General features: G+C 38.7%; 1 protein-coding gene across 1 annotated transcript; it reads left to right on the top strand.

Moving 5' to 3' along the window:
• The first annotated feature begins 210 nt into the window (after positions 1 to 210).
• Positions 211 to 26,405, top strand: CFAP126 (cilia and flagella associated protein 126). The gene is made up of 7 exons (XM_067710724.1): positions 211 to 256; positions 472 to 634; positions 864 to 985; positions 24,664 to 24,731; positions 24,937 to 25,017; positions 25,526 to 25,702; positions 26,092 to 26,405. The coding sequence occupies exons 1-7, from the start codon at positions 211 to 213 to the stop codon at positions 26,365 to 26,367; spliced, it is 933 nt and encodes a 310-aa protein (XP_067566825.1). The 3' UTR covers positions 26,368 to 26,405.
• The last annotated feature ends 1,409 nt before the right edge of the window (positions 26,406 to 27,814 follow it).

Here is a 27,814-nt window from a genome sequence, read left to right as displayed (position 1 = left end):
AACTTCCCTCACCTATTTCTCTCCTCTCCCACCCCTCCCCTCTGGCAACCACCTGTTTGTTCTCTGTATTAACTTTCTTAGTGTGTGGATTTATTTTTATTACTTTTATATATCACCTATTCAAAAACTATCAAATGTTTTTAAGATGAAAAAAATACCATTAAGACTAAATAGAAACGATAAGTGTATGTGACCTAACTTTAAGTGAAAATGTCAGTGGACATTTTTCTGGAGGGGGCAGACGAATTCAAACATGGTAAAATAAAAAACACGTAATATGAGAAAAGAGCAATCTAGTTAGGCAAAGACGAGATTATAAGTTTTCATTACAAAAACAAAGAAGATATGGACACATTAACTAAACAATAAAAACGCGAATATCTCCAAAAATTAATTCGTCGCGTGATTTCGCCTTCTTACTCCTGGGGGCGTCCAGGCTGCACCTAACCCCTCCTTCCTCGTTTTCCGCAGACTCCGAGCGCCAACAACTGGGCAGCGCGCGAGTCAACCGAGACGCCCAGGGGTCCCCAGACACACCTGAAATCCGGGCTCCTGAGAGACCGTCTCCGGGTCACGAACCCTACACAAAGGCCACCTTCGGCTTAACTGTACAACCCGAGAAACCTGTTTCAAGGCCGGAAATCTGAGGCCTAGAGAAAAGGCGCGCCAGGGTTTCCCGGAAGTCTGAGAAGGCCGATTGGCCGCAGCCCTCGGACGTCCCCGCCCCCTGCCCGCCGTCACGCCCGCGGGCGGCCCCGCCCCCGCTCCTCCCAGTGCAACCGCAGCGGGGAGCCTTCCCGCAAGTCAGGCCTGAGTCAGGACCGGAAACCTGGGAAGTGTTGATCGGTTCCCGACAATGGGAGCAACGTGACACGATACCGGCCACACATCGGTGGGAGGGAAGTGGAGCACAGCGCAGGCAGCCTCCTGTTGGCGTCCCCACTTCGGCCCCAGGAGCTGGAAATGACCGGGCCTTGTCATTGCTCCGAGGAGAGTGGCGATCCCATAGATCTGAACACTTCATAGTCATGTGCGTGTTCCAGCCGGGTGTGTTCCCGTTCTCCCCAGCCCCTCCATCTCCACCTAATCCCAATTATAGGTGTGCTATTTAAAAGTGTTCCTGTGGACGTATTAACCAGGAAAATTCTGGTTCAACAGAGTTCAGCAGTTCTCTAATTAAATAGCTTTCGGAGTTTTTAACGTGCTAATATACACTTTCTAATCATAACGTGCTAATCATACACTTTCTAATCATAATGGCTAACATTTGTTTTACATTTACTTTGTATCACAGTAGTTTACAATGTCAATCATTTTAACAATCTTATGAGATAATCATCAAAATGTTACAGATGAGGAAATAAAGTTGTAAAGACATATGCCTGAGTTCCCATTCTAGTGATGGATTTTGACGCAAACCCAGGTCATTTGTACTGATTGTCCACAAATCCCTTTTTAAATCAGAGCATCACTTGAGACCAGGCCTATAAAGAGTGTACTTTGTCTTGGAGTCCTTGGAGGGAGCAGCTGTGAGGTCCAAGTCAAACAAGAGAATGTGAGCCCCAGCCCTACCATGGAAGAGGTGAATTGCCTGGTTTCTGACAACAAGGTGAGGCAGTGGGGAAACTGCAGGAAACTGAGGTTGGGGTGCCAGCAGTACTTCTTGCTACCTTAAACACAGCTGCTCCTGCCTACACCCCTTGCAGAACACTCCCAAATATTCTAATGAAACCCTGAAGGTGGGGCTAGTGCTGGAAGGGACTCTGAGACTCCCACTCCTGAGGAATGGATTAAAAAAACAAAATAAAACAAACAAAAAACCCCTAAGAGTAGAAGGTGAGAACTTGACCCACCATCTGGTCTAATACAGTCACACTGGGAGTCGCTGGTGGGGGGTGGAGGAGAGAGGAATATATTCTGAATAGATTTAACTCCCATCTCCTTCCAAGGGAAGACACCTAGATTAGAACAAATGTCTTTTGTAGAAGTCTGGGAATGAGACAAAACAGCTTACTGGGCAGAGACTTTGCAGCTAGAGGCAAATGAATGGGATGGGTCAATGGACTTGAGCAATTAATGTCAGGATTGCAAAAGGCCCAACAGAAATAGCTGCAACTTAGCACATGGCACCCAGGGACAAGGCCAGCCCAACACATCTGAGAGCAGTAAGGTGCCAGCTGCCAGCCACAGGGTTGCCTTCCTTTTCTGCTACCTCAAGGTCATGGTAGGTCCACCTTCACCTAGATGCCACCTTGAGGAGAATAAGAGAGTGTTCTCGTTATCTACTGCTGTGTAACAAACGACTCCAGAGTCAAGAATTTGGAAAGGGTATGTTGGGGACAGTTTGTTTCTGCTTAAAATCTCTGGGACTTCAGCTGGGAAGACTTGGAGGGCAGAGGTGACTTGACGGCTGGGGGCTGGAATCATGTGGAGCTGCTCATTCAAATGTCTGGATGTTATGCTGGCTGTCGGCTGGGATCTCAGCTGAGGCTGTCAGCAGCAGCACCTACAAGTGGACTCTCCATGAGGTCTCTCTGCTTCCTCAGATCCAAGGTGGCTGGACTCCAAGATGTGGCATCCCAAGAGGACCAAGCAGAAGCTGTCACCTTTGGCTCTGTGTCACTTCCACCTTAGTCATAGGCCCACCCAAATTCAAGAGGAGAGAATACAGACTCCTCAGTGGAAGTGTCAGCATCACGTTTAAGAGCATGTGGTATGGAATATCTAGCTGCAACCCTGTTGAAAAATTAAGAGGAATGATGAAAGACCAAGCATCTTCCTATAGGGACTGAGTTAACCCCCAAATACCATGTTTTGTTATCTATTTCTGTAAAACCGCCTCAAAATTTAGTGCCTTAAAATAACAATTTATTATTTCTATGGTTCTGTCGGTTGGCAGGGGCTCAGATGGGAATTTGGCTGGAACTAGAATGATCAAGATAGCCTTAGGCCTTTCTCCACATGGCCTTTATCTCTGACAAAGTAACTGGTCTTCTTACATGGCACAGACTAGCAAGAGGGAATGTTCCCAACCAAGGCGGGCAGAAGCTACAGATCTGTTAAGTCTCCACCCTGGAACTTACATATCAGCAGTTCCCAGATTCGTAGAGAGCGGAAATAGACTCTACCTCTTGTAGGGTAATTGTCCAGGTCACATTTCAAAACAGCTTACGGGATGGGACATATTGTTGTCATCTTTGGAAACACAATCACCACCACAACTTAAACAAGAAAAAACTTAGAGATCCTTAACTGGGCAGTTAAATTTCCCCCCATTTCTCCACATCTTGTAGGATAGAGGTTTAAGAACAGGTTAGATCAATTATAAAATAGGCTACATTTTTTCCCATGCATATCTGAATGTAATGAGTAAATTGTGAGCCACTACTTATGTCAAAATATTGGTCTGCACTAGAAAGAGTCTTAGTCTTAAGACGTAAAACTGGAGAACAAATGTGAATCGGAATGGGAAATAGGAAGATTAATTTTGGTTTTGGACCTACATCTGTCCATCATTTGAGTGCGTGCTGTGACTTAACAAACACCCAAGATGGGCCAAATGATCAACTGAGAGCCAGTGCAAAATAAAAATGTGGGGCCGCTTGTTCAAAAATTATTAAGAATTTCAAGACAGGAACAACAGACAAACCCAGGTCACAGCCTTTCTCAGTGCAGGGCCCTATGGGACTGCATAGGTCGTATGCCCATGGAGCCAGGGCAGAGGGCAGAGTAAGTCAGATATGCAAGCCGCAGTGTTCGTGCCCAGTGGCAGTGGCAGCTCAGGGTACTAATTCGTCAGGACTAACAGGAATAACTTAAAATCCAAGTCTAATTCTCTATCTCCCTAGAAATCGTATGAACTACCCAATGTCCTTTAATAAGTTATTTTTCCGCTGAATTAGCCAGAGTTGATTTGTATTTCTTTTAGCTGAGGACTCTGATACCTCAGTGATACATTAAATGAAAAAGGCCAGTTGCAGAGTAATGTGTATAGTACAAGAAAACAATCTGAAAGGATGCATAACAAGTGCTGACGATTATTTAGTTTCAGAAACAGTTCCCTGACATAATTTCTCCCACTTCTTCTAGTAATGTAATTTTTAGTTGGGCATATAACCTCTCAGAATAAAAACTGTATTTTTCCTAGCCTGCTATATTTGCAGCGAGCTATGGTCAGTGACTAAGTTCAGGCCAATGAGATGAAAATGGAAATATCTTTGTGTGACAGCTTCAAGTATCATTCCTTAAAAGACAGCTGCTGAGCTTCCCTAGTGGCGCACTGGTTGAGAGTCCGCCTGCCGATGCAGGGGACACGTGTTCGTGCCCCAGTCCGGGTAAGCTCATGGCCGCTGAGCCTGCGCGTCCGGAGCCTGTGCTCCGCAACGGGAGAAGCCACAACAGTGAGAGGCCCGCGTACCGCAAAATAAATAAATAAATAAATAAATAAATAAATAAATAAATAAATAAATAAATAAATAAAAGACAGCTGCTGCGTGCCCTTTGGAACTACTGCCATCTTGGATTATGAGAATCAGGGTTCCACCCTTGGGATGGAGCTGGAAGGAATCTAAGACCCTGAGGTCTTCAAGCAGCAGAGCTCCTCTAACAACCCAGGACTGCATACCTCTGGACATTTTCATGGGAGCAAAATAAACCTCTCTATATTTTTAAGGTACTTATTTTAGATTTTCTGTCACTTGCAGCCAAATCTACTTTAACTAGAATAGTTTTTTCCCCAAGGAAGATGAGGTTGGAATGCTGGGGGGTGGCGGAGGGGGAGTCTTTGCATATCTCTGTTTGATTTGTTTGATTTTCTACAATGTGAATATATTCCTTCTATAATTAAAAAAAAAAAAATCCCTGAAATTGTGGCCAGAAGACCTAGAGTCTAATTACAGCTCCAGTATTAACTGGTTATGGCCTTAGGCAAATCATTAAGTTTCTCAATATCTCAATTTAAAAATTTTTCCAAATGAGAGAAAGTAATTCAAATATTCTCTTAAAGTAGTTGAAAAATACAAAAACAATATTCTGTATTACATGTAAAGTTTTGCAAAATTTCAGCTAAGAAAATTCCTTGAGATGCTCCATGAAAAATTAGTCCAGTGGTCAAATAAGTTGAGGAAATGGTGTATATTATATCCCCTTTCCACTACAGAAGAGTTTTAATGTACGCTTGGAAGTTAAACATCTGAGACTTCCCACAGGAGAAACTTGTTTTGTTTCACTTATCCAATCAGATTAAATGAGGGCTCGAGATTTCAGATTTTAGGGTCTGGACTTTCAGGAACAGGTCAGTTTGGGAGTTTGAAAACTGGTTCTGCAACTTACTGGCTGTGCATCTTGGACAAATTATTTAACCTTCCTATGTTTTAGTTTTCTCATATATAAAATGTACTAATATTATTCTCATTTTACAAGGGGCTATTGCAAAAATAAGTTTAAAAACTTTGGCTTTACTTTAATTGCTCAAAAAATTTTGATAACTGTGAGAATAAAAACTCTGATCTAGACTTTTTAGGAAATTACTGACTCTGTGCCTTATTTCTGACAAACAAAGAAGGAGAGGGTAAAATTTGGGAGTGGTCTGAGGCAATATGTTCTCAGAGAAGAGGTGTGAATGATGATTGAGTGATTTCTGTATGTAACAAGGAGGGACACAGAACTCTGGAGAGCTCTGGTGTTCCTCTTGGTACTTGTTAAAATGAGACGAGATCTTATCCTAGCATCATCGGTACCTATTTTCATTACTTGGCAGTCTTCAGTGAAGTTCACATTACACAACACTTAAAAAAATTTTTTTTCTTATTGTGGTAAAATACATATAAAATTTACCATCTTAACCCTTTTTAAGTGTACAGTTCAGTCATATTAAGTACATTCATATTGTTATATGACCAACACCCTTGTCTATTTCCAGAATTTTTTTCATCTTGCAAAACTGAAACTCTGTACCTATTAAGCAATAACTCCCCATCTCCCCTGCCACCCCCAGTAGAATTCTACTTTCTGCCTCTATGATGTTTGATCACTCTAAGTACAGGTACCTCATATAAATAAATCATTCAGTATTTGTCTTTTTGTAACAGGCTTATTTCATTTAGCATAATGTCTTCAAGGTTCATCCAAATGTTGTAGCATGTCAGAATTTCATGCTTTTTTAAGGCTGATAATATTTCATTGTATAACGTTCACATTACTTATTGTTATATTAAGAACTTTGGCCTTTAGCAACATGTTTCTTACATTTTGCCCACAGGAAGTGTCACCACACCTAGTTAGGACAATTTTTTCCATCTAGGATTTCAATTCACCTTTTAAAGGGAGGAAGTGAAGGCAGAACAAAGAAAGGTGTGGGAATTGGCTGAAATAGTCATTCAAATGAGTAATTTCCTGGACAGTATTCTTAGGCTAGATATGTAGAAGAGCAGGCCCCCAGAACTGAATTAAGGAGTTAGATCTGGTGGGGGTAGGGGGGGGACATTTACTTATTTATTTATTTGGTAACAGATTTATTGAGATATAATTTATAGACCATACAATTCACTCATTTCAAGGGCACACTTCATTGACTTTTAGTATATTCACAGAGTTGTGCAAATATCACCACAACCTTAGAAAATTTTCCTCGTCCCTGAAAGAAATCCTGTAGCAAGTTGCCATCACCCTCAGGTCCCTCCTCAGCCTTATGCAACCACTAATGTGGGCCAGTCTCTGACTCTCCTCTCCCTACCAGGAACTGAAGAGACCGTGCCAGTACCTTTCCCCATGATCAGTTTCCAAGGAGGCAAAGCTTTCATGCATCTGACCTCAAGGGTCAGCGGGACTCTGGGAGAGTCCTGAGGGATGGGAAAGATGCCTGGAATTGACTCCCATCACTCTTCATCTACTCACCACTATTTCTCACCCAGGTTTCTCCCTAAAGCAATGCCTTAGGGGGAGCTATTTCCCTGAGTACACAGCGACACTGACATATTAATCAAATCTTTCTGCGCAGAGGTGGTGGCAATCCTCCAACAACAGGAAGTTGGAGTTCCTTCCCCATTCTGGGTTGAACAACCAAATTTTCTTGGCTCTTAGAGTCTCTCCTCCCCCCCACTTCTTTTTAAAACTTGACTCTGTCCCTGACTCTTTGCTATCCCATTGCTCAATATCTTCCACCACATCCTCCTCCTCATGACTCTAACACTTATGTAATTTAAGGATTTGGTGGCAGGAGACAATGGGCAAAAGATTTCTTCCTTTGTAGTGTAGGGGGTAGGGGACTGGTTGTAAAACTAATCTCCACTAGAGGGAGACTTAGTCTTAAGAAAGAAAACTGGTTATGAAATTTGTGACGTTTAGTAGTAGAGGTATTAACTCATTTATATAGCTGTTTAGTATAGCTGTTTAGGTATTAACTCATTTATATAGCTGTTGTATTTAGCCAATTATCTCTGTAAAAAGAAAACTGTTGTGAAAATAATGAGAATTCATTTGTTTTTTATTTTAGGAATTACCTTTTTTTAATCTTAATTTTATAATTATATTATAATTATAATTTTATAATTATATTTATAATTATAAATATAATATAATTATAATTATAATTTTATAATTATATTTACATGGTTCTAAAATCAACTCTGCAAAACAAGGTATATTCAAAGAAGTTTATCTTCTACCCCTATCTTTTCTGCATTATTTCTCCTCTCTACCTAAAGGTAATCACTAATCATACCACTTATTTTTCCATCATTTTTCTATTAGAAACACATATAATTTATATCTCCTTTTTAATATAAACAGTAGCACACTATTCACATGTCCTACACCTTGCTTTATTCACTTTAAAGTATTTCCTGGAGATCATTCCACAGCAGCATCTTCCTCACTGCTTTTCACAGCTGTGTAGTACTCCACTGTGTGGAGATACCATATTACTGACAGTTGAGTTGTTTCCAGTCTGTAGCTATTACAAATAATGCTGCATATAATAGTTGACACTTTTCATATTTTTGCTAGAGTATCTTTGGGATAGATTTCTAAAAATGGAATTGCTTAATCAAAAGGCATTGATAACTGTGCTAGCTAGATACTGCCAAAGTCTCCATCGTGGAGGTTGTACCATTTTACATTTCCATACTCAACATATTAGAATGCCTGTTTCCTCATAGACTGACCAACAGAGTACGTTATCAAACTTTTAGATTTATGCAGTCTCGTGGGTAAAATGTGGTATCTCCATGCAGTTTTAATTTCAATATTTCTAAAATTATGAGCAATACTGAACAATTTTCATATGGTTAACAGCAATTTGTATGTCTTTCTCTGTGACATGCCCCATTATAACCAGTTTTCTATAGGGTTATTAGTCTTTTTCTTCTGTATTTTTAGAAGTTTTGTTGTTGTTTGTTTTAACATTTATTTCTTTCTTTATTTATTTATTTTGGCTGTGCCGGGTCTTAGTTGTGGCACGCAGGATCTTCGTTGCAGTGTTTGGGCTTCTTAGTTCTGGCATGTGGACTCTTAGTTGTGGCATGTGGGATCTAGTTGCCTGACCAGGGATCGAACCTGGGCCCCCTGCATTGGGAGCGTGGAGTCTTACCTACTGGACCACCAGGGAAGTCCCTGTTGTTTTTATCAAGGATGCTAACTCTTTGCCTGTGGTATAACTTTTTCCCCCAGTTGTCTTTTTACTTTTTGGTGGTGGTGTTATGTATTAAAATTTATCAATGCATCTGTGGAGATGAGCATTTTTTTTACCTTGGATCAATTAATATGATAAACTATATTAACGTACTTCCTTTGACTCTCCATCTTTGCATCCATAGAGTATTATCCACTTGGTCATGATACAATTTTCTTAACATACTATTGGATTCTGCTTACTAATATTTTATATAAGATTTTTGTATCAATATTAATAAGTGAAGTTGATCTAGAGTGCTTTTTGTTTAGTCTTTGTCATGGTTCCAAAATTCAAGTTTGGGAATCAACGTTACACCCACTTCATAAAGTGAATTTGCGAATTTTCCTTCTTTTGCCATGCTCTAAAATAGCTTAGAAAGTTAAGGATTTATTTTTTTAAATTTGATAATATATTCTATGAAACTATCTGGATCTGTTTTGTTTTGTGGGGTAACTCTAACCATTTTCTCTAATTCTTTTATATTAAATGATATGTTTTTACTCTGTCTCCACAGGGGTCAATTCTGTTAAATTGGGGTTTTATACAACATTATACATTTAATGTAGATTTTCAAACATATTTACACAGAATAGATAAAAATTTTTCTTTTCTGTGTCTCTTTCTTTCTAACATTATCTATTTGTACTGTCTTCCCCGCCCCCCTTTATTTTGAGTAGTTTAGTTAAGAAGTTATCAATTTAATTTTTTCAAAGAAACAGTTTTGGATTTATTTATTTTAAAAGAGAATTTTAATTTCCAGTTTTAAAAGTTCTACTTTTTGTTGTTGTAGTTTTCAAACCCATTAACACTGCCTTTCTTTTACTAATTTCTTTCCTTTCCTGACATTGGTTTGCCTTTTTTTTTATTTAAAAAAAACACTTTATTATGAAAATTTTCAAACATACATAAAAGTTGAATAGTGTAAATGAATTTGTATATATCCCTGTCCAGATTGAATATTTATCAATATATTGCCACAGTTGCTTCATCTATCCTTTTAAAAAAAATTTTCCTGAAGTACTTTAAAGCAAACCTCAGACATCACAATCCTAAACTCTTCACGGTACATCTCTAAAAATAAGATCATTATCTACCTGTATCATCCATCATTATCCATCAGTACCATCCAATAGCCACTCCATATTCAGATTTCTCTAAATGTCTTTATACATTTAATTAGAATCAGGATCCAGCAATATTCATACTGTGGTTAGTTCTTATATCTCTTTTAATTAAAAACAGTCCTCCTTTTTTTCCCCATGTCATTGTCTTGCTGAAGATACAATCATTTCTCTGTTATTTTCTAGTTCCTTCCTTTGGCCATGTTCAGTTTGATATGACTGATGTCTCTTTTTTTTTTTTTTTTTACATCTTTATTGGAGGATAATTGCTTTACAATGGTGTGTTAGTTTGCCTTGTTCTTTTTTCTCCCTAGTTTTTTGAGTCATAATGTTCATTTATATTTGCTTTTTAACTTCTATTCATTTAATATTAAATCTCTGATAGCTGTTTTAACTATTTCCCATAGATTCTTATTTTCATTATTAACATTTTCGATTGGTTTTGCATTTCTCCTTTGACCCAGAAGTGGTTAACAGCAAGTTTTTAAATTTCCCATTTGGAAATTCAAATTGGAATTTATTGAGATTTTTTCTGTGGCCTAAGTTGTGAATGTGCCACATTTTTGTGATATTTGTGAATCCTATGCATTTGGGGGGGAGGAAAGCCATATTCTCTATTATCAAGGTTCAGAGTTTAATATATATTAAATCTATCTTATTTATTATGTTGTTTAGGTTGTCTGTATCTGTACTAATTTCTTGTTCACTTTATCTCTCTAGATCTGATTTGTTAAAGTCTCCTATTATTAATGTGCTTCTATTTCTTCCATATTAAGTGTAATTCTTTCTCTTTTTTTAATCGTGGTAAAAATTTCTTTATCTCGAATTCTGCAGCCTGTGGAACAAAAACCACATTCACAGAAAGATAAACAAGATGAAAAAGCAGAGAGGGCTGTGTACCAGATGAAGGAACAAGATAAAACCCCAGAAAAACAACTAAATGAAATGGAGATAGGCAACCTTCAAGAAACAGAATTCAGAATAATGATAGTGAGGATGATCCAGGACCTTGGAAAAAGAATGGAGGCAAAGATAGAGAAGATGCAAGAAATGTTTAACAAAGACCTAGAAGAATTAAAGAACAAACAGACAAAAATGAACAATACAATAACTGAAATGAAAAATACACTAGAAGTAATCAATAGCAGAATAACTGAGGCAGAAGAACGGATAAGTGACCTGGAAGACAGAACGGTGGAATTCACTGCTGTGGAACAGAATAAAGAAAAAAGAATGAAAAGAAATGAAGACAGCCTAAGAGACCTCTGGGACAACATTAAACACAACAACATTCACATTATGGGCTCCCAGAAGGAGAAGAGAGAGAAAAAGTACCCGAGAAAATATTTGAAGAGATTATAGTCAAAAACTTCCCTAACATGAGAAAGGAAATAGCCACCCAAGTCCAGGAAGCACAGAGAGTCCCATACAGGCTAAACCAAAGGAGAAACATGCTGAGACACATAGTAATCAAAATGGCAAAAATTAAAGACAAAGAAAAAATATTGAATGCAGTGAGGAAAAAACGACAAATAACATACAAGTGAACTCCCATAAGGTTAACAGCTGATTTCTCAGCAGAAACTCTACAAGCCAGAAGGGAGTGGCATGATATATTTAAAGTGATGAAAGGGAAGAACCTACAACCAAGATTACTCTGCCCAGCGAGGATCTCATTCAGATTCGATGGAGAAATCAAAAGCTTTACAGACAAGCAAAAACTCAGAGAATTCAGCACCACCAAATCAGCTCTACAACAAATGCTAAAGGAACTCTTCTAAGTGGGAAACACAAGAGAAGAAAAGGGCCTACAAAAACAAACCCATAACAATTAAGAAAATGGTAATAGTAACATACATATCGATAATTACCTTAAACATGAATGGATTAAATGCTCCAACCAAAAGACACAGGCTCGCTGAATGCATACAAAAACAAGACCCATATATATGCTGTCTACAAGAGACCCACTTCAGACTTAGGGACACACACAGACTGAAAGTGAGGGGATGGAAAAAGATATTCCATGCAAATGGAAATCAAAAGAAAGCTGGAGTAGCAATACTCACAGCAGATAAAATAGGCTTTAAAATAAAGAATGTTACAAGAGACAAGAAAGGACACTACATAATGATCAAGGGATCAATCCAAGAAGAAGATATAACAATTATAAATATATATGCACCCAACATAGGAGCACCGCAAAACATAAGGCAACTGCTAACAGCTATAAAAGAGGAACTCGACAATAACACAATAATAGTGGGAGACTTTAACACCTCACTTACACTAATGGGCAAATCATCCAAACAGAAAATTATAAAGGAAACACAAGCTTTAAATGACACAATAGACCAGATAGAGTTAATTGATACTTATAGGACATTCCATCCAAAAACAGCAGATTACACTTTCTTCTCAAGTGCGCACGGAACATTCTCCAGGATGGATCATATCTTGGGTCACAAATCAAGTCTCAGTAAATTTAAGAAAACTGAAATCATATCAAGCATCTTTTCTCACCACAATGCTATAAGATTAGAAATCAATTACAGGGAAAAAACTGTAAAAAACACAAACACATGGAGGCTAAACAATACATTACTAAATAACCAAGAGATCACTGAAGAAATCAGAGGAAATTAAAAAATACCTAGAGACAAATGACAATGAAAACATGACGATCCAAAACCTATGGGATGCAGCAAAAGCAGTTCCAAGAGGGAAGTTTATAGCAATACAAGCCTACCTCAAGAAACAAGAAAAGTCTCAAATAAACAATCTAACCTTACACCTAAAGGGACTAGAGAAAGAAGAACAAACAAAACCCAAAGTTAGCAGAAGGAAAGAAATCATAAGGATCAGAGCAAAGGGCTTCACTGGTGGCGCAGTGGTTGGGAGTCCGCCTGCCAGTGCAGGGGATGTAGGTTCGAGCCTTGGTCCGGGAGGATCACACATGCTGCGGAGCAACAAGGACTGTGCACCATGGCTGCTGGGCCTGCACTCTGGAGCCTGCAGTCCACAACTACTGAGCCTGCATGCCACAACTGCTGAAGTCTGGGAGCCTGGAGCCCGTGCTCTGCAGTTGGAGGAGCCACTACAGTGAGAAGCCCGTGCACCACCACAAAGAGTGGCCCCTGCTCAGCGCAGCTAGAGAGGGCTCGCCTGCAGCAATGAAGACCTAACACAGCCATAAATAAATTAATTAATTAATTTAAAAATAAAAAAGGTCAGAGCAGAAATAAATGAAATAGAAACAAAGAAAACCATAACAAATATCAATAAAACTAAAAGCTGGTTCTTTGAGAAAATAAACAAAATTGATAAACCATTAGCTAGACGCATCAAGAAAAAGAGGGAGAGGACTCAAATCAATAAAATTAGAAATGAAAAAGGAGAAGTTACAACAGACACTGCAGAAATTCAAAGCATCTTAAGAGACTACTACAAGCAACTCTATGCCAAAAAAATGGACAACCTGGAAGAAATGGACAAATTCTTAGAAAGGTATAACCTTCCAAGACTGAACCAGGAAGAAACAGAAAATATGAACAGACCAATCACAAGTAATGAAATTGAAACTGTGATTAAAAATCTTCCAACAAACAAAAGTCCAGGACCAGATGGATTCACAGTGAATTCTATCAAACATTTAGAGAAGAGCTAACACCCATCCTTCTCAAACTCTTCCAAAAAATTGCAGAGGAAGGAACACTCCCAAACTCATTCTATGAGGCCACCATCACCCTGATACCAAAACCAGACAAAGATACTACAAAAAAAGAAAATTACAGACCCATAACACTGATGAACATAGATGCAAAAATCCTCAACAAAATACTAGCAAACAGAATCCAACAACATATTAAAGGATCATACACCATGATCAAGTGGGATTTATCCCAGGGATGCAAGGATTCTTCAATATATGCAAATCAATCAATGTGATACACTATATTAACAAATTGAAGGAAAAAAACATATGATCATCTCAATAGATGCAGAAAAAGCTTTTGACAAAATTCAACATGTGTTTATGATAAAAACTCTCCAGAAAGTGGGCATAGAGGAAACCTACCTCAACATAATAAAGGCCATATATGACAAACCCACAGCAAACATCACTCTCAAGGGTGAAAACTGAAAGCATTTCCTCTAAGATCAGGAACAAGACAAGGATGTCCACTCTCACCACTATTATTCAACGTAGTTTTGCAAGTCCTAGCCACGGCAGTCAGAGAAGAAAAAGAAATAAAAGGATTACAAATTGGAAAAGAAGAAGTAAAACTGTCACTCTTTGCAGATGACATGATACTATACATAGAGAATCCTAAAGATGCCACCAGAAAACCACTAGAGCTAATCAGTGAATCTGGTAAAGTTGCAGGATACAAAATTAATGCACAGAAATCTCTTGCATTCCTATACACTAATGATGAAAAATCTGAAAGAAAAATTAAGGAAACACTCCCATTTACCACTGCAACAAAAAGAATAAAATACCTAGGGATAAACCTACCTAGGGAGACAAAAGACCTGTATGCAGAATACTGTAAGACACTGATGAAAGACATTAAAGATGATACAAACAGATGGAGAGATATACCATGTTCTTGGATTGGAAGAATCAATATTGTGAAAATGACTATACTACCCAAAGCAATCTACAGATTCAGTGCAATCCCTATCAAATTACCAACAGCATTTTTTACAGAACTAGAACAAAAAGTCTTAAAATTTGTATGGAAACACAAAAGACCCTGAATAGCCAAAGCAGTTTTGAGGGAAAATAAATGGAGCTGGAGCAATCAGACTCCCTGACTTCAGACTATACTACAAATCTATAGTAATCAAGACAATATGGTACTGGCACAAAAACAGAAATATAGATCAATGGAACAGGATAGAAAGCCCAGAGATAAACCCACGCACTTATGGTCAACTAATCTATGACAAAGGAGGCAAGGATATACAATGGAGAAAAGACCATCTCTTCAATAAGTGGTGCTGGGAAAACTGGACAGCTACATGTAAAAGAATGAAATTAGAACATTCCCTAACACCATACACAAAAATAAACTCAAAATGGATTAGAGACCTAAATGTAAGACTGGACACTATAAAACTCTTGGAGGAAAATATAGGAAGAACACTCTGACATAAATCACAGCAAGATCTTTTTTGACCAGCCTCCTAGAGTAAAAACAAAAATAAATAAGTGAAAAAATAAAAATAAACAAGTGGGACCTAATGAAACTTAAAAGCTTTTGCACAGCAAAAGAAACTATAAACAAGATGCAAAGACAACCCTCAGAATGGGAGAAAATATTTGCAAATGAATCAACGGACAAAGGATTAATCTCCAAAATATATAAACAGCTCATGCAGCTCAATATTAAAAAACAAACAACCCAATCCAAGAATGAGCAGAAGACCTAAATAGACATTTCTCCAAAGAAGACATATAGATGGCCAAGAAGCACATGAAAAGCTGCTCAACATCACTAATTATTACAGAAATGCAAATCAAAACTACAATGAGGTATCACCTCACACCGGTTAGAATGGGCTTCATCAGAAAATCCATAAACAACAAATGCTGGAGAGGTGTGGAGAAAAGGGAACCCTCTTGCACTGTTGGTGGGTATGTAAATTGATACAGCCACTATGGAGAATAGTATGGAGGTTCCTTAAAAAACTAAAAATAGAATTACCATATGATCCAGCGATCCCACTACTGGGCATATACCCAGAGAAAACCATAATTCAAAAAGACACATGCACCCCAATGTTCATTGCAGCACTATTTACAAAGCTAGGACACGGAAGCAACCTAAATGCCCATTGACAGACGAATGGATAAAGAAGATGTGGTACAACGGAGTACTACTCACTCATAAAAAGGAACAAAATTGGGTCATGTGTAGAGACGTGGATGAATCTAGAGACTGTCATACAGAGTGAAGTAAGTCAGAAAGAGAAAAACAAATATCATATATTAACGCATATATGTGCAACCTAGAAAAATCGTACAGATGAATGGGTTTGCCGGGCAGAAATTGAGACACAGATGTAGAGAACAAACATATGGACACCAAGGGGGCAAGAGGCCAGGGGGAGGGGTTGGTGGAATGAATTGGGAGATCGGGATTGACATATATACACTAATGTTTAAAATGGATAACTAATAAGAACTTTCTGTATAAATAAATTTTAAAAATTCTTTATCTCTTCTAAACAATTTTAGTCAGAATTCTACTTTCTTGGATAATTACAATTGCAACCCCTGCTTTAATTTAGGAAAATAATTCTGGTACTTTTTTAGTCATTTATTTTTAGGCTTCCTGAATCTCTTCAATTTAGATTATTTCTTTTATACAGCATAGTGTTGGAATTTGCTTTTGTAGTCAATGTGAAAATCATTTTAACAGGTGTGGTAAGCCCATTTATATATTTGTTGATTCAATCAATATTTCTGGACTTACAGCTGCCTTACTGATTTAAGTTACATATTTTTTTTTATATATGTAGGTCTCTCACCATGTGATCTATTTCATATGCTTCCTCCTCTCCCCACCCCAACTTTTTTTTTAACATACCTTCTGGTATTTAAAAGAGTTTGTATTTTTGTTCTAATGGTTAACTTTATCCTAATACTTTTATACAATACATAAGGTCTGTCTCTTTTGCTATTGTCTATATGAGCACGTGAGATGATAGAAAATACATATATTGGTCTCTGCCCCTTGTTCATGGCACAGAGCTCCTGAAACCCTTGTAAATACCTAAGTGATAAAAGCACTAGGAACATCTTTTGTGCTAACATTTGGTCTTTGACCCTGGTTACTGACACAGTGCTTGGAATTTCCTGGGTAATAGGGGTGGGTGTGTCTTTTGTTCTAATGAGGTGATTATTGGTGGGCTCCTGGATGGAAGCTAGTCACCAGAAAGACCAAGTCATGATTAGAAGCTTAGACTTCAACTCCATCCCCCATTCTCTGGAGAGGGGAGAGGGGCTAGAAATGGAATTAACGATTGATCAGGCCTATGTGATGAAGCCTCCAGAAAAATCCCAATAAGATAGGGTTTGGAGAGTGTCCAGGGAGAGTGGCAGACCCAGAGAGGACATGGGAGCTCCATGCCCCTTCCCACATACCTTCCCTAAACATCTCTTCTATCTGTATGTTCATCAGTATTCTTTATCATATCCTCACAGATATCCTCAAGTATTTTGTTGAGTTCTGTGAGCCATTCTAGCAAATTAATTAAACTCAAGGAGGGGGTCATGGGAACCTCTGACTTACAGCTGATTGATCAGAAGCACAAGTAACAACCTGGACATGCAATTGGCATCTGAAGGGTAGGGGGGCAGGCAGTCTTGTGGGACTGAGCCCTTAACCTGTGGGATCTGATCCTATCTCCAGGTAGATAGCATTAGAATTGAGCTAAATTATAGAACACCCAGCTGGTGTCATGGAATTACTTGATGTGGGGAAAAACCCCTTGTCTGGTGTCAGAAGTGTTGTTAATGAGATAGTAGTGTGAGAGTAAAGGAGAAACACAGGAGGACTGGAGTTTTTCCTAATATAGAGCAACACTGAAACTATCTAGGAATCTCTTAATCAGTCACTCCCCCCACCAGCCCCCATTGCTTTCCCCTAGCACCTAACTTGAGGCAAATCCTTTATTTTTAGTTAATATCTGTATATGATAATCAGGTCTTATTCTATTGATACTTCTCACATACTACCTAATCTACCTCACATATCTAATCTCTCATTGTTATCTGTACTATATTTACAGGGTTGCCAAGAAATCTGGAAACATAAATGAATACATATTAATGGTTTGTTGGTATTATATTTCAATACAGAACAAAATAGTATCTTTTCCCAGACTTTACGGCCACTGTGTATATCGTCAAAGCACATAGCTATCACATAACTACACTCTTTCCATTAGAACCATCGTTTATTCTTGGTTATTCAAGTAAACATAAATTTAATTCTCTCCACTAGTGAGAGATACTGATGTCTCCTCAGTCACTGTGGTCGTCTACAGCTTGTTCTCTAGATTCCTCAGGAAGTGTTCTTATCAACAATATTCTTCTTTTATGGGGTATGGGAGGGGAGACATAATAGCAGTCTCCAATAGAGGGAGCCTTAGGTTCCTCCAAGGAAAGAAAATAGGATAAAAAATTTGTAATATATAGAGAAATTTTGAAATAGTGTCTATATATGCAGCCATCCATTTCTTCAGTGCTTACTGTGTACAGAACTGTCTTCAGTTCCTATAAAGGAATATAGAAAACAGGGAGGTGTAAATAGTTCAAAGTTGGTCCAGTAGCTTGGTTGGATAAGATCCTGTTAACTCAGGAAAACAGGCAAAAGCCAGGTCTCCAATCCAAGACCCACTACCACCTGCCCCAGTGAACTAGCATGCAGGGTACTTTGGAACTATCTGGAAGAAAACGTGGAGAGCTGTTGGTCAAACTATGTAATAGATGAGATGCTCAAGTTTTTACTAATGAGGTTACTAATGATTTTTCTGGTTTTAAAATTGCCATGGGGGGGAATTCTCTGGCGGTCAAGGGGTTAGGACTCTGCGCTTTCACTGCCGAGGGCCTGGGTTCATTCCCTGGTTGGGGAACTAAGATCCTGTAAGCTGCATGGTGAAAAAGAAAAAAAAAATTGCCATGGGAAGAAAAATACATTGAAAGTTCAGGTTGCTAACTTTTGGCTATTATAAATTAGAAATCACTAAATGGGGTAGTTTACCTAACAACGCAGATTTTTGAGGGAGAAGTTGCTGTGAATCTCTTTAATGTCTGGGAAGAGATGTGGGATAAAAGCAAACTTGGAGATCTCATCAATCTATCAAGGCTTCAAGTTCTGCCAGAGAACTCTTGATATGTGGCTGGAGGGGATATAACCTCTAGAAGGCAATATGGCAGTATCTATCAAACTGCACATATCCTTTGACTTCACAATTTCATTTCTATAAATTTGTCTTACAAATATACTCACACAATGCAAAACAACATATGCAGAAGGTTATCCATTGCTGCACTGTGATAGCAAAAGTTTAAAAACAAACTAAATGTTCAACAATAGGGAACTGATTATAATACATCATTAATGTATACTATGCAGCTATAAAAAAAGCAAGGAAGCTCTTTATGCACTAATATTTAATCATATTCAAAATATATTTTTTAATCTTAAAATGAAAGTAGTATGTTATGCTACAATTTGTGTAAAATGTAATGGTGATGAATAAAATATATATTTCTATTTATTATATCTATTCTTGAATATGCACAAAACCTTGGAAAACTACAGAAAAAACTGATAACTGAATGTGGGAAAGTTATTACCTATTTTTTAAAAGAAGATCCACTGGTTCAAAGCAAAAGCTTTACCTTCTATGGTCTCTTTCCACTTAAACTGACCAGCATTCTTTTTGTTCTTCCCATTCCCTCCTATTGTATTAGTAAGACTCTTACTAGGTTGCAAGAAAGGTACAAGTCCAAGTAATCTCAGGATGGTGGCTGTCAATGAGGAAGCAATCATACTGGCTGACTTGCAGAGAAATAAGAACAAGGCATTGCAGAGAACAATGAGATGGAGAAAAAAAAAATCCCTCTTCTTGATCATGTTCTATCTTCCAGATTCTAGTACCCTTTAAGGCCCAAACTATACTTCCTACTTTTGGAATCTGTTATAAATATCCCATAACTTTATAATAAATTCCCCCCCTTTCTGTTTCAGGTAACCTGAATAGGTACTTCTTTTTACTGGGCAGTCTCGAGCTAATACTAATGCTAAAATTATTGAACACTCACTATGCATCACGTACCCTAGTAGGCATGTTACATATGTTTAACTCTCAAAACTCAGATTATCCTCGTTTCACACCATAAGGGTTCTCAGACCCAGAAAGACCAAGTAACTTGTCCAAGGTCACACATTTAGGCAGAACCAGAATTTAATCCAGGCAATCTGACTCCAGTGCTCAGGTTGGTAGTTGCCCTCAATTAGGTAGTTTATACACTTCCTATAGACACAAAGTAAACTTGTAGTCCAATGGCAGATGATCTCAACCCAAATAAAAGATTTCCTAATGGTCTAATTTCAGGCATCAGAGAACTGAATCAAATGATGAAAATATCGTGAGGCATATTTTTTGAGTGGGGCCTTTATGAGCCCTTCCAACTTTGAAAGAGTTAAATCTGGTTCGATGAAAGAACAACAGCTGTACCTAAAGTCAACCAGTCAATCTGAAGAAAGGCTAATATTCAATACAATTTTGTTAGAAGCTCGAAATTGCCTGTTACTATTTATATTACAATTTCCTAGTGTCTGTGAAATTCTAATTGGAGAATTCACACAGGACCCAGCCAGGATTGAACCATGGATTTTAAAGACACAAATAACCTAAAATGGTCACCTCTCCCTGCAGAACAATGGGTTAGAGGATCCAGAAACAGACCCAAATATATTAGGGAACACAATAAAGGTGGCAATTCAAATCAGTAGGGAAAAGATGGCTTATTCAATAAATGATGCCAAGACAACTAGTTAGGTATCTGGAGATTGACTTCAGTTTAGTCACCAAAATAAATTCCAACAGAATAAAAATTTATATATAAAAACTGAAACCAGGGGTGAATTATTTTTTAAATATTGGAATTTACAAAAAGCCTTCAAAGTATAAGATCCAGAAGTACAGAAAAAAAGGGTGATAAGTTTGACTACATAAATTTAAATGACAAACTGGGGGAAAATGTTTGCAACATAACTGACAAAAGGGCTGATTTCCTTAATACATAAAGTTCAAATAGATTAATAAAAGTGATCAACAGCTCAATAACAAATGGCAAAAAACATGAAAGGCTATTTTCAGGGGGAAAAAAAAGAAAGAAAACATAAAGAAAAAACCTTGTAATTAAAGAAAGTTTAAAACAAGGATACACCATGTTTCACCTACAGCTTAAGAAGCAATACAGTGTAATGGTTAAAACTGATCACTCAAAAAAAAAAAAAAAACGGATCACTTTAGAGTCAGAATACTTGGGATTAAATCCTGGTTCTACTCCTTACTGTGCATGCCCCAGTTTCCTAGGCTGGGGTTCTTGTGAGAATCAAATGAGAAAATATAATAAAAAGCAATTAGGACTGCGCCTGGCATAAAGTAACTACATTAGTTTTTATTATTAGATTGACAAAAACAGGAAAAACATTGGTAAGGGAGTGGAGAACTAAGCACTCTCATACACCGTTGGCAGATGTATAAACTGGTACAATGTCTTTGAGTGGCAATTTGACATTGTCTACTAATGTTCTAAATTCATAAACCCTTTGACTTTACACTTCACTTTTAGAAATTTATCCTACTAATCACATATGTTCCTAAAGATATATACACATATTTCTCTCTATATATCTTTATATTCATAAAGATATATATGTAGATATAGATTTTCATTGCAGCAATGTATGTAACAGCAAAAGTCTGGAAATAACCTCAATGGTCATCCAAATGAGACTAAATAAATACATGATGGTACACCCTAAAATGAAATAATATACTATCATGAAAAAAAAAATCCCCAAGACAGTCAAAAAAGCAAATCACAAAACAGTGTGAACGACTTGCTCCCATTAATCTTAGAATGTATAGAGTATTTCTGGAAGGAGACACAAGAAAATAATAAGAGTAGTTGCCTCTGAGGAGCAAGACTGGGAGTTGAAGTCAAATGGAGATTTGCTTTTCAGTAAATACCTTTCCGTAAACGTGAAATTTTTTTCCCGTGTACACTTTTTTCAATTAAACAAAAACTAATTAAAAAAAATAAAATTGAAGCCATCATATAACATTACATCTCTATCAGAAAAGCGTACCAGCTAAAGACAGAAGTTCCAAGAGATATGATGCTTGCTTAAATATCACTGTGGCTTTAGGAACCAAAATGTTATCACTCTAGAGACTGATGAGAACCACAGGGACTAAGCACATGAGTCCCCTTTCCAGACCTCACATAAGCACATCTGTTAACTGCCAGAGTCTGTAAAACAAGAGCTGGTTTTTACCTCCATCTCTAGAAGTGTAGGAGTGTTCTTGTACTTGGTGTGTTGGCTGGGATGAGGACTTTGGAAGAAGGAAGGGAGAAGGGATTGACAATCATCCATTAAAATGCTCTCCTGGTTCTCAATGATCTATTTCTTTGGACAACTTATTTCTTAGTTTTTTCCTTTCATTTTAATGCCTTATGTATAAACTTTATAATTCAGAAAACACAATTCCACTTTCTCCCTAACAACCCAGTAGATGGTTCTGATAATACCATTTTAGATTAGTCTCAGAGAGGTTTCCTAGTCCAACAAATATTAGGTTTGTGTCATAGCACCACCACTTAATTTTCTAAATCTGATGTTTTCCACACTACAGCTTTCTTTCATCATCCCTGCTCAATCTCCTGGCACCAGCTCCTGATTCCACCTCATCCCAGCCAACATCAAGCACCTTTGTTTTTAGGCTCTGTGATTCTAGAGAGTGATGGAAGAGACAGGAGTCATTTAAGGACTAAGGATATGTTTTTCTTTCTGGGGACAAATCTGAATCAGCTGCTTTTAAAAACATCATTCCTGGATTTCCCTAGTGGCGCAGTGGTTAAGAATCCGCCTGCCAATGCAGGGGACACGGGTTCGAGCCCTGGTTCTGGGAAGATCCCACATGCCACAGAGCAAGTAAGCCCGTGCGCCACAACTACTGAGCCTGTGCTCTAAGAGAGCCCGTGAGCCACAACTACTAAATCCCACACGCCTAGAGCCCATGCTCTGCAACAAGAGAAGCCATCACAGTGAGAAGCCCGCACACCACAACGAAGAGTAGCCCCCGCTCGCCGCAACTAGAGAAAGCCCGCACACAGCAACAAAGACCCAACGTAGCCAAAAATAAATAAATAAATTTATTTTTAAAATAAATAAATAAATAAATAAAAACATCATTCCTTTGTTATTCTGAGAAAATGAAGTAGTGGACCCCGTAAACAGGGTCTTGGCAGTACTGAGTACCTATCATGGTATGACATTATCTAGATACTTTATTCACCTCACCTCATTTACCCTGTAGTTGTTCTATTATTTCCACAATACAAATGACTATAGAAATTCAGTGAAGGGACATCAGTTATTTAATGCCATACAGCTATGTTCCTGTGTTTAGTAAGGACTCAAACCCCAGTGTCTGGCTCTAAAGTCTATGATACATTACACCACACTGCCCAATGAACACAGCTCTTGGGGCTCCATGGTTTGTTATGGTGGTTAAAGACCCCAGTCAAAGACAACCTGGAAGTTCTTAAGCAGGGGAAGTTATGCTAGAAAAAAGTCTGGGCCACTATTCAACCAATTTTCTCACATTTATTTACTCTGTCCCTCACATCTCTAAAATGAAAATGAACCTAAGTTTCAAGGGGAAAGATCGGGGGCACTGTCAGCCAAGAAAGTGATTAACAAGAAGGAAAAGGCAGCCCCTGCTAATTGGGAGGTAGTCGAGAAGGTCTGCCTTCTTGCAGTTGCCAGGCAACACAGGTAAACAGAGGAAGTGGCAGGATCATGGCCACTAACTACAGCGCCAACCAAGTAAGTACTCTTTTCCATTTCTTTCTTTAACGTTAAATTTTGCCTTCCAGATTCCACCTTTGGTCTGACCCCTCCCGTAGGATTCTGATGACTGAATATATAGCTGAGAGTGGGTTGAGACAATATTTTTTTACCTCCTCAGCTCCTCAGGGGAGGGAGGGCCCAAGGACAAGAAATAGGTATCTCTGGGTTAAGTCTGTAGGCCCTAACCCAGAGGTCAGCAAACTTTTTCTGAAAAGGGCCAGAGAGTAAATATTTTAGGCTTTGTGAGTCGAGTGACAAAATCAGAGATATTATATAGGTATGAGAGAAAACACTTTTCCATAAAATTTTGACAAAATTCAAAATACAATAACTGAGTGCAATTTTTTGTAATGTTAATGAAAAGCATGAAATTCTTATAGGATGAGAAAATATTTCGGTTAATTGGGGTACAAAGTTAGTGTTCCCCTTTATCAAATCAAGTGCAAATGTTCATCTATAAAAACAATTCTTAGCTTTCTCAGGCCATCCCAAAACAGACAGGAGGATGGATTTGGCCCAGGCCAGAGTTTGCTGACCGCTGGTCTAGACCAGCACTACAATAAAAAGATAATGTGAGTCACAAATGTAACTTTAAATTTTCTAGTAGCTACGTGAAAAAAATTAAAAAGAAATAAAGTAAATTTTAATAATTTAGCCCCAAATATTATTTCCAACACTTAATCAATATTTTAAGTTATAATCAGATGTTTCATTCGTTTTTGTACTAAGTCTTCAAAATCCATTGTATTTTATATAGTTGACCCTTGAACAAGGCAGGGATTAGGGTACAGATTCCCACACAGTTGAAAATCTACATATAACTTTAGATTCGGCCCTCCATAACCAGGGTTCCACATCCACAGATTCAACCAACTATTGATCATGTAGTACTGTAAAACATATTTATTTATTGTAAGTTAACGTGCACAGTTCAAACCCATGTTGTTCAAGGGTCAACTGTACTTACAAAGCACCTCAATTTGGACTAGTCACATTTCCAACGCTCAACAGCCACATGTGGCTAGTGGCTCCATGTTGGACAGCACACAGATGAAACAAATCACATCCTCTCTAAAGCAAGTTAAAGCTTACTTAGCATGGTTGTTCACGCTTTTGGTCTTCAAATCTGAAGAACTGTGCCTAGCTATCATTTCCTGGGCTTGGGGCCTTTGAGTCTCATAGGGCTTCTCATCTTTTTCTCCACAGTATGAAAAAGCTTTCTCACCCAAGTATCTGCAGAACTGGTCTCTCGCCAAGCCAACAAAAGAGGTATTCCACATTCAGCACACCACAATGCCAGTTTCTGGTTCTTTATGTCACACTCTATGTAATTCACTGGTACCTAACTTCTTTCAGCCTTCTTGGAATTCCCATATCCTCCTCTCCCTCAATCCTTAATTAAAGCCCTTCAGATACTTTCTTCCACTTTTCCACTCCATGTTCACAAGCACTTCTGTCCCCACCTCTACCCCAGAGGATTTCTTCCCATGAAGGCTACACTCAGATTATCGCCAATGATCGTGGCCATCTGTTGCCTTCAGTGCCCCGTTCCAAGGTGAGATACTCATCTCCATTCTCATCTTGAAAGGTAAAGAACTGAGGCACAGAACTGGAGTAAGGGGGCAGGGAGACTTGCAATCTCCTGCAGCTACTATTTGGAAAATTAAGGTGCAATCTAATTCACATTGTAACACGAGTGCCCCCAAACTTCCAGCCAGCTTATCCAACAGAACAGGGTCGTGTTTAACACCCAGAATTCCTTAAGCGGATGAATCATCTGTATAAAATGAACACCTTCAGGTGATAACATTTATGCAGTGGGTACGCTGCCAAACTTAACCTAAGGATGTGGAATTTAAGCCAGCAGAGACAAGCGGATGAAAAAATTAGGGTAGCCTAAATGAGAGAGGGAGAAAAGGAAGAGTGGGGAAATAATGCTTTCATTCTTGTTTCATGACGATGCATTCCCAAAGGTAAAGGATGGAAATAAGACAAACAGCCCACCAATAGGTCAGTTACTGGGAGTGAGAAGCCCTGTTGAGGAATCCCATTTTTCCTTTTAGGCAAGTCCTTGGGGTTCCTTCATGGGCACCTGGCAAATGCCTCTGAAGATACCCCCTGCTCGGGTGACCCTGACCTCCCGTACAGCTGCTGGTGCTGCCTCCCTTACCAAATGGATACAGAAATATCCTGATTTGCTCAAGGCCTCCAATGGGCTACATCCTGAAATCTTAGGCAAGGTATCTGTTCCTCCCATCTAACCTCAGTCCTGTTGTCTTCACTTCTTTTCAACCTCAAAAATGCCTAATGTTATACTACCACAATCCCAGCAGGGGGAACCTCTAACCAATTCTGTCTTACCCTATCCAGTCCTTAAACAACCTCTGAGGCCTGAAGGGATAAGCTAAGGGCATCTTATCCACACCCTCCCATTCACACCCCGTCCACACAGTACAGCATGAGCTGATCTCAAGGGGAAGTTAACAGTATCAAATTTAACTCTTCTTATTTGAAACCTGACCTTTTGTTCATGGAATGGGGAGAAAGGGATCTAGAATTCTGAGATGGATTGGGAATGATCTAGGCCTAACCTGAAACATAACTGTCTCTTCTACTCCACCCCTGACAGCCCCATGATCCAGACAGTCAGAAGAAACCTGGGGAGTCTATCACAAAGACTGTACAGCAAGCAGCACCAAGTGCAACCATAATCCCAAGCTCCCCAGCATCAAATCTCAATTCCCCAGATCAGCTCCAAAGGTCACACCCCTCTGAAGGTCACACTCCAGGTCCCCAAAGCCCACCCAACTCTCCAAAGAGTCCACCTGGAAGCCCATGTATGCTAGAACACTGTGCAGGTCCTAATTTAGCTGAGGTCCAGAAATGCAAACCTGGAACTCCATAAGGGACTAAGGGACCACACTGAGAAAACCTGTCTAGAGATTGAGTGATGTAAGCAAGACCTCCCAGTCAGGGAAATTATGGATGGGAATAAAGGCAAATTTGGAAAATAAACATTGTTTGTTGACTCTTTTACTGATTTGGATTTTTCCCTCCTGCTATGTCTGCCTCTTTTAACCCATAACTAGGAGAAGGGTTGGAGGAAATAGAGCAGGGAAAAGAACATGACAGTGGCTTGGGGGTAGAACACATTTTTACAAGGATTGAGTCATTTCCAGAAATGACCAGGAAGAAGTTGGTCTGAATCACAGCAAAAGAAACCTCAAATAACCAGTCTGTCACCCCTACTCGCTCACGTTTCATCCTGAGCATGAACTACAACTTCAAAGTCAGAAGTACAATCATTTAGAGTAGAGTGTGTGTATGTGCATTTGGAGAAGGTGGGGAAGAAAAGGTACAGGAAGCCAGAGTAGAAGACACAATCCTTGTCTAACACTTCATTATCTGATGACAGAACACACAGGGAAAACAAATTAGAAAGAGTTACAAAAGCAAAACTCAAGCAAAAATACAAATACAATTTGAAAACTGAAGATAAAGAAGTGATTAGAAGACAGAGAAGAGAAATAAAGGGAGACAACAAGTAGAAATTTAGGACAGAATAACATACATGATGACCACACTGCCACTCCCCTCACCCCAATAACCTGAATGATAAGAAGCCACCAAAAAAGTCCCTTATCTATTTCCCAGCCTCCAATTTCTGTTTATCATTATCCCCATTCTGCATCTTCCTGGCACTGGCTGTTAAATTTAATGCCCTTGCCAAACCTTTCCCAGTTCCATTGCCCAATTGTTCCCTCATGAACACGTATGCCTAACTCCAAGGACAAGTACAGAGGACATATGTATACGCTGGAGGAAGGCTACAAAGACTTCCCAGGGCCAGTGTAGCAAAAAGGGAGAAGTGATCATCACTTAAAGCCAAAGACTACTTGGGAGCTGGGATGAAGACTGTTGAGGCAACTAAGTAAGGTCTTCCTCTCTAACTGACACCAATTACAGCCACTGTTACTTCTCTCCAACCCACAGCTTTAACTGGTCGGCTAAAAACTCAGAGTGACAGACAAGATAGACCTGTCACCCCAGAGTTTCCAAAGGCTATCAAAACAGCACTCCTGTCAAGGCAGTTAGGGACCCAAAAGCCTGGCCTACATGGATTATAAAAAGTAGCAAGTTTTCTCACTAAACTATAAATGTTTGCCAGGTTTCCAACAATCTCTCCTTTCTTACCTCTACTCTCCTTTCTCCCCAAATGGACATACTTAGTTCATATTCATAGTCCCTTGGCTGTCCCCTCCATTGTTCCACTGGATCATAATTTGCTGAACTGTACCTTAAGGCTTATAATAATCAGTTCTCAGTGGGATTTTGGAGCCTGTAATAAACAA

Source organism: Pseudorca crassidens, chromosome 2 (genome assembly GCF_039906515.1).
Source record: "Pseudorca crassidens isolate mPseCra1 chromosome 2, mPseCra1.hap1, whole genome shotgun sequence".
Classification (NCBI taxonomy): domain Eukaryota; kingdom Metazoa; phylum Chordata; class Mammalia; order Artiodactyla; family Delphinidae; genus Pseudorca; species Pseudorca crassidens.
This window is presented reverse-complemented; position numbering and strand designations above follow the sequence as displayed.

Excerpts from the sequence above, each read along its gene's own strand:
- CFAP126 (XM_067710724.1), top strand. The coding sequence starts at position 211 with ATGTCAGTGGACATTTTTCTGGAGGGGGCAGACGAATTCAAACATG. Across the intron at positions 986-24,663 it reads GACCGGGCCTTGTCATTGCT|CACAGTATGAAAAAGCTTTC; the intron begins CCGAGGAGAGTG and ends CATCTTTTTCTC. Across the intron at positions 25,018-25,525 it reads CTTCAGTGCCCCGTTCCAAG|GCAAGTCCTTGGGGTTCCTT; the intron begins GTGAGATACTCA and ends TTTTCCTTTTAG.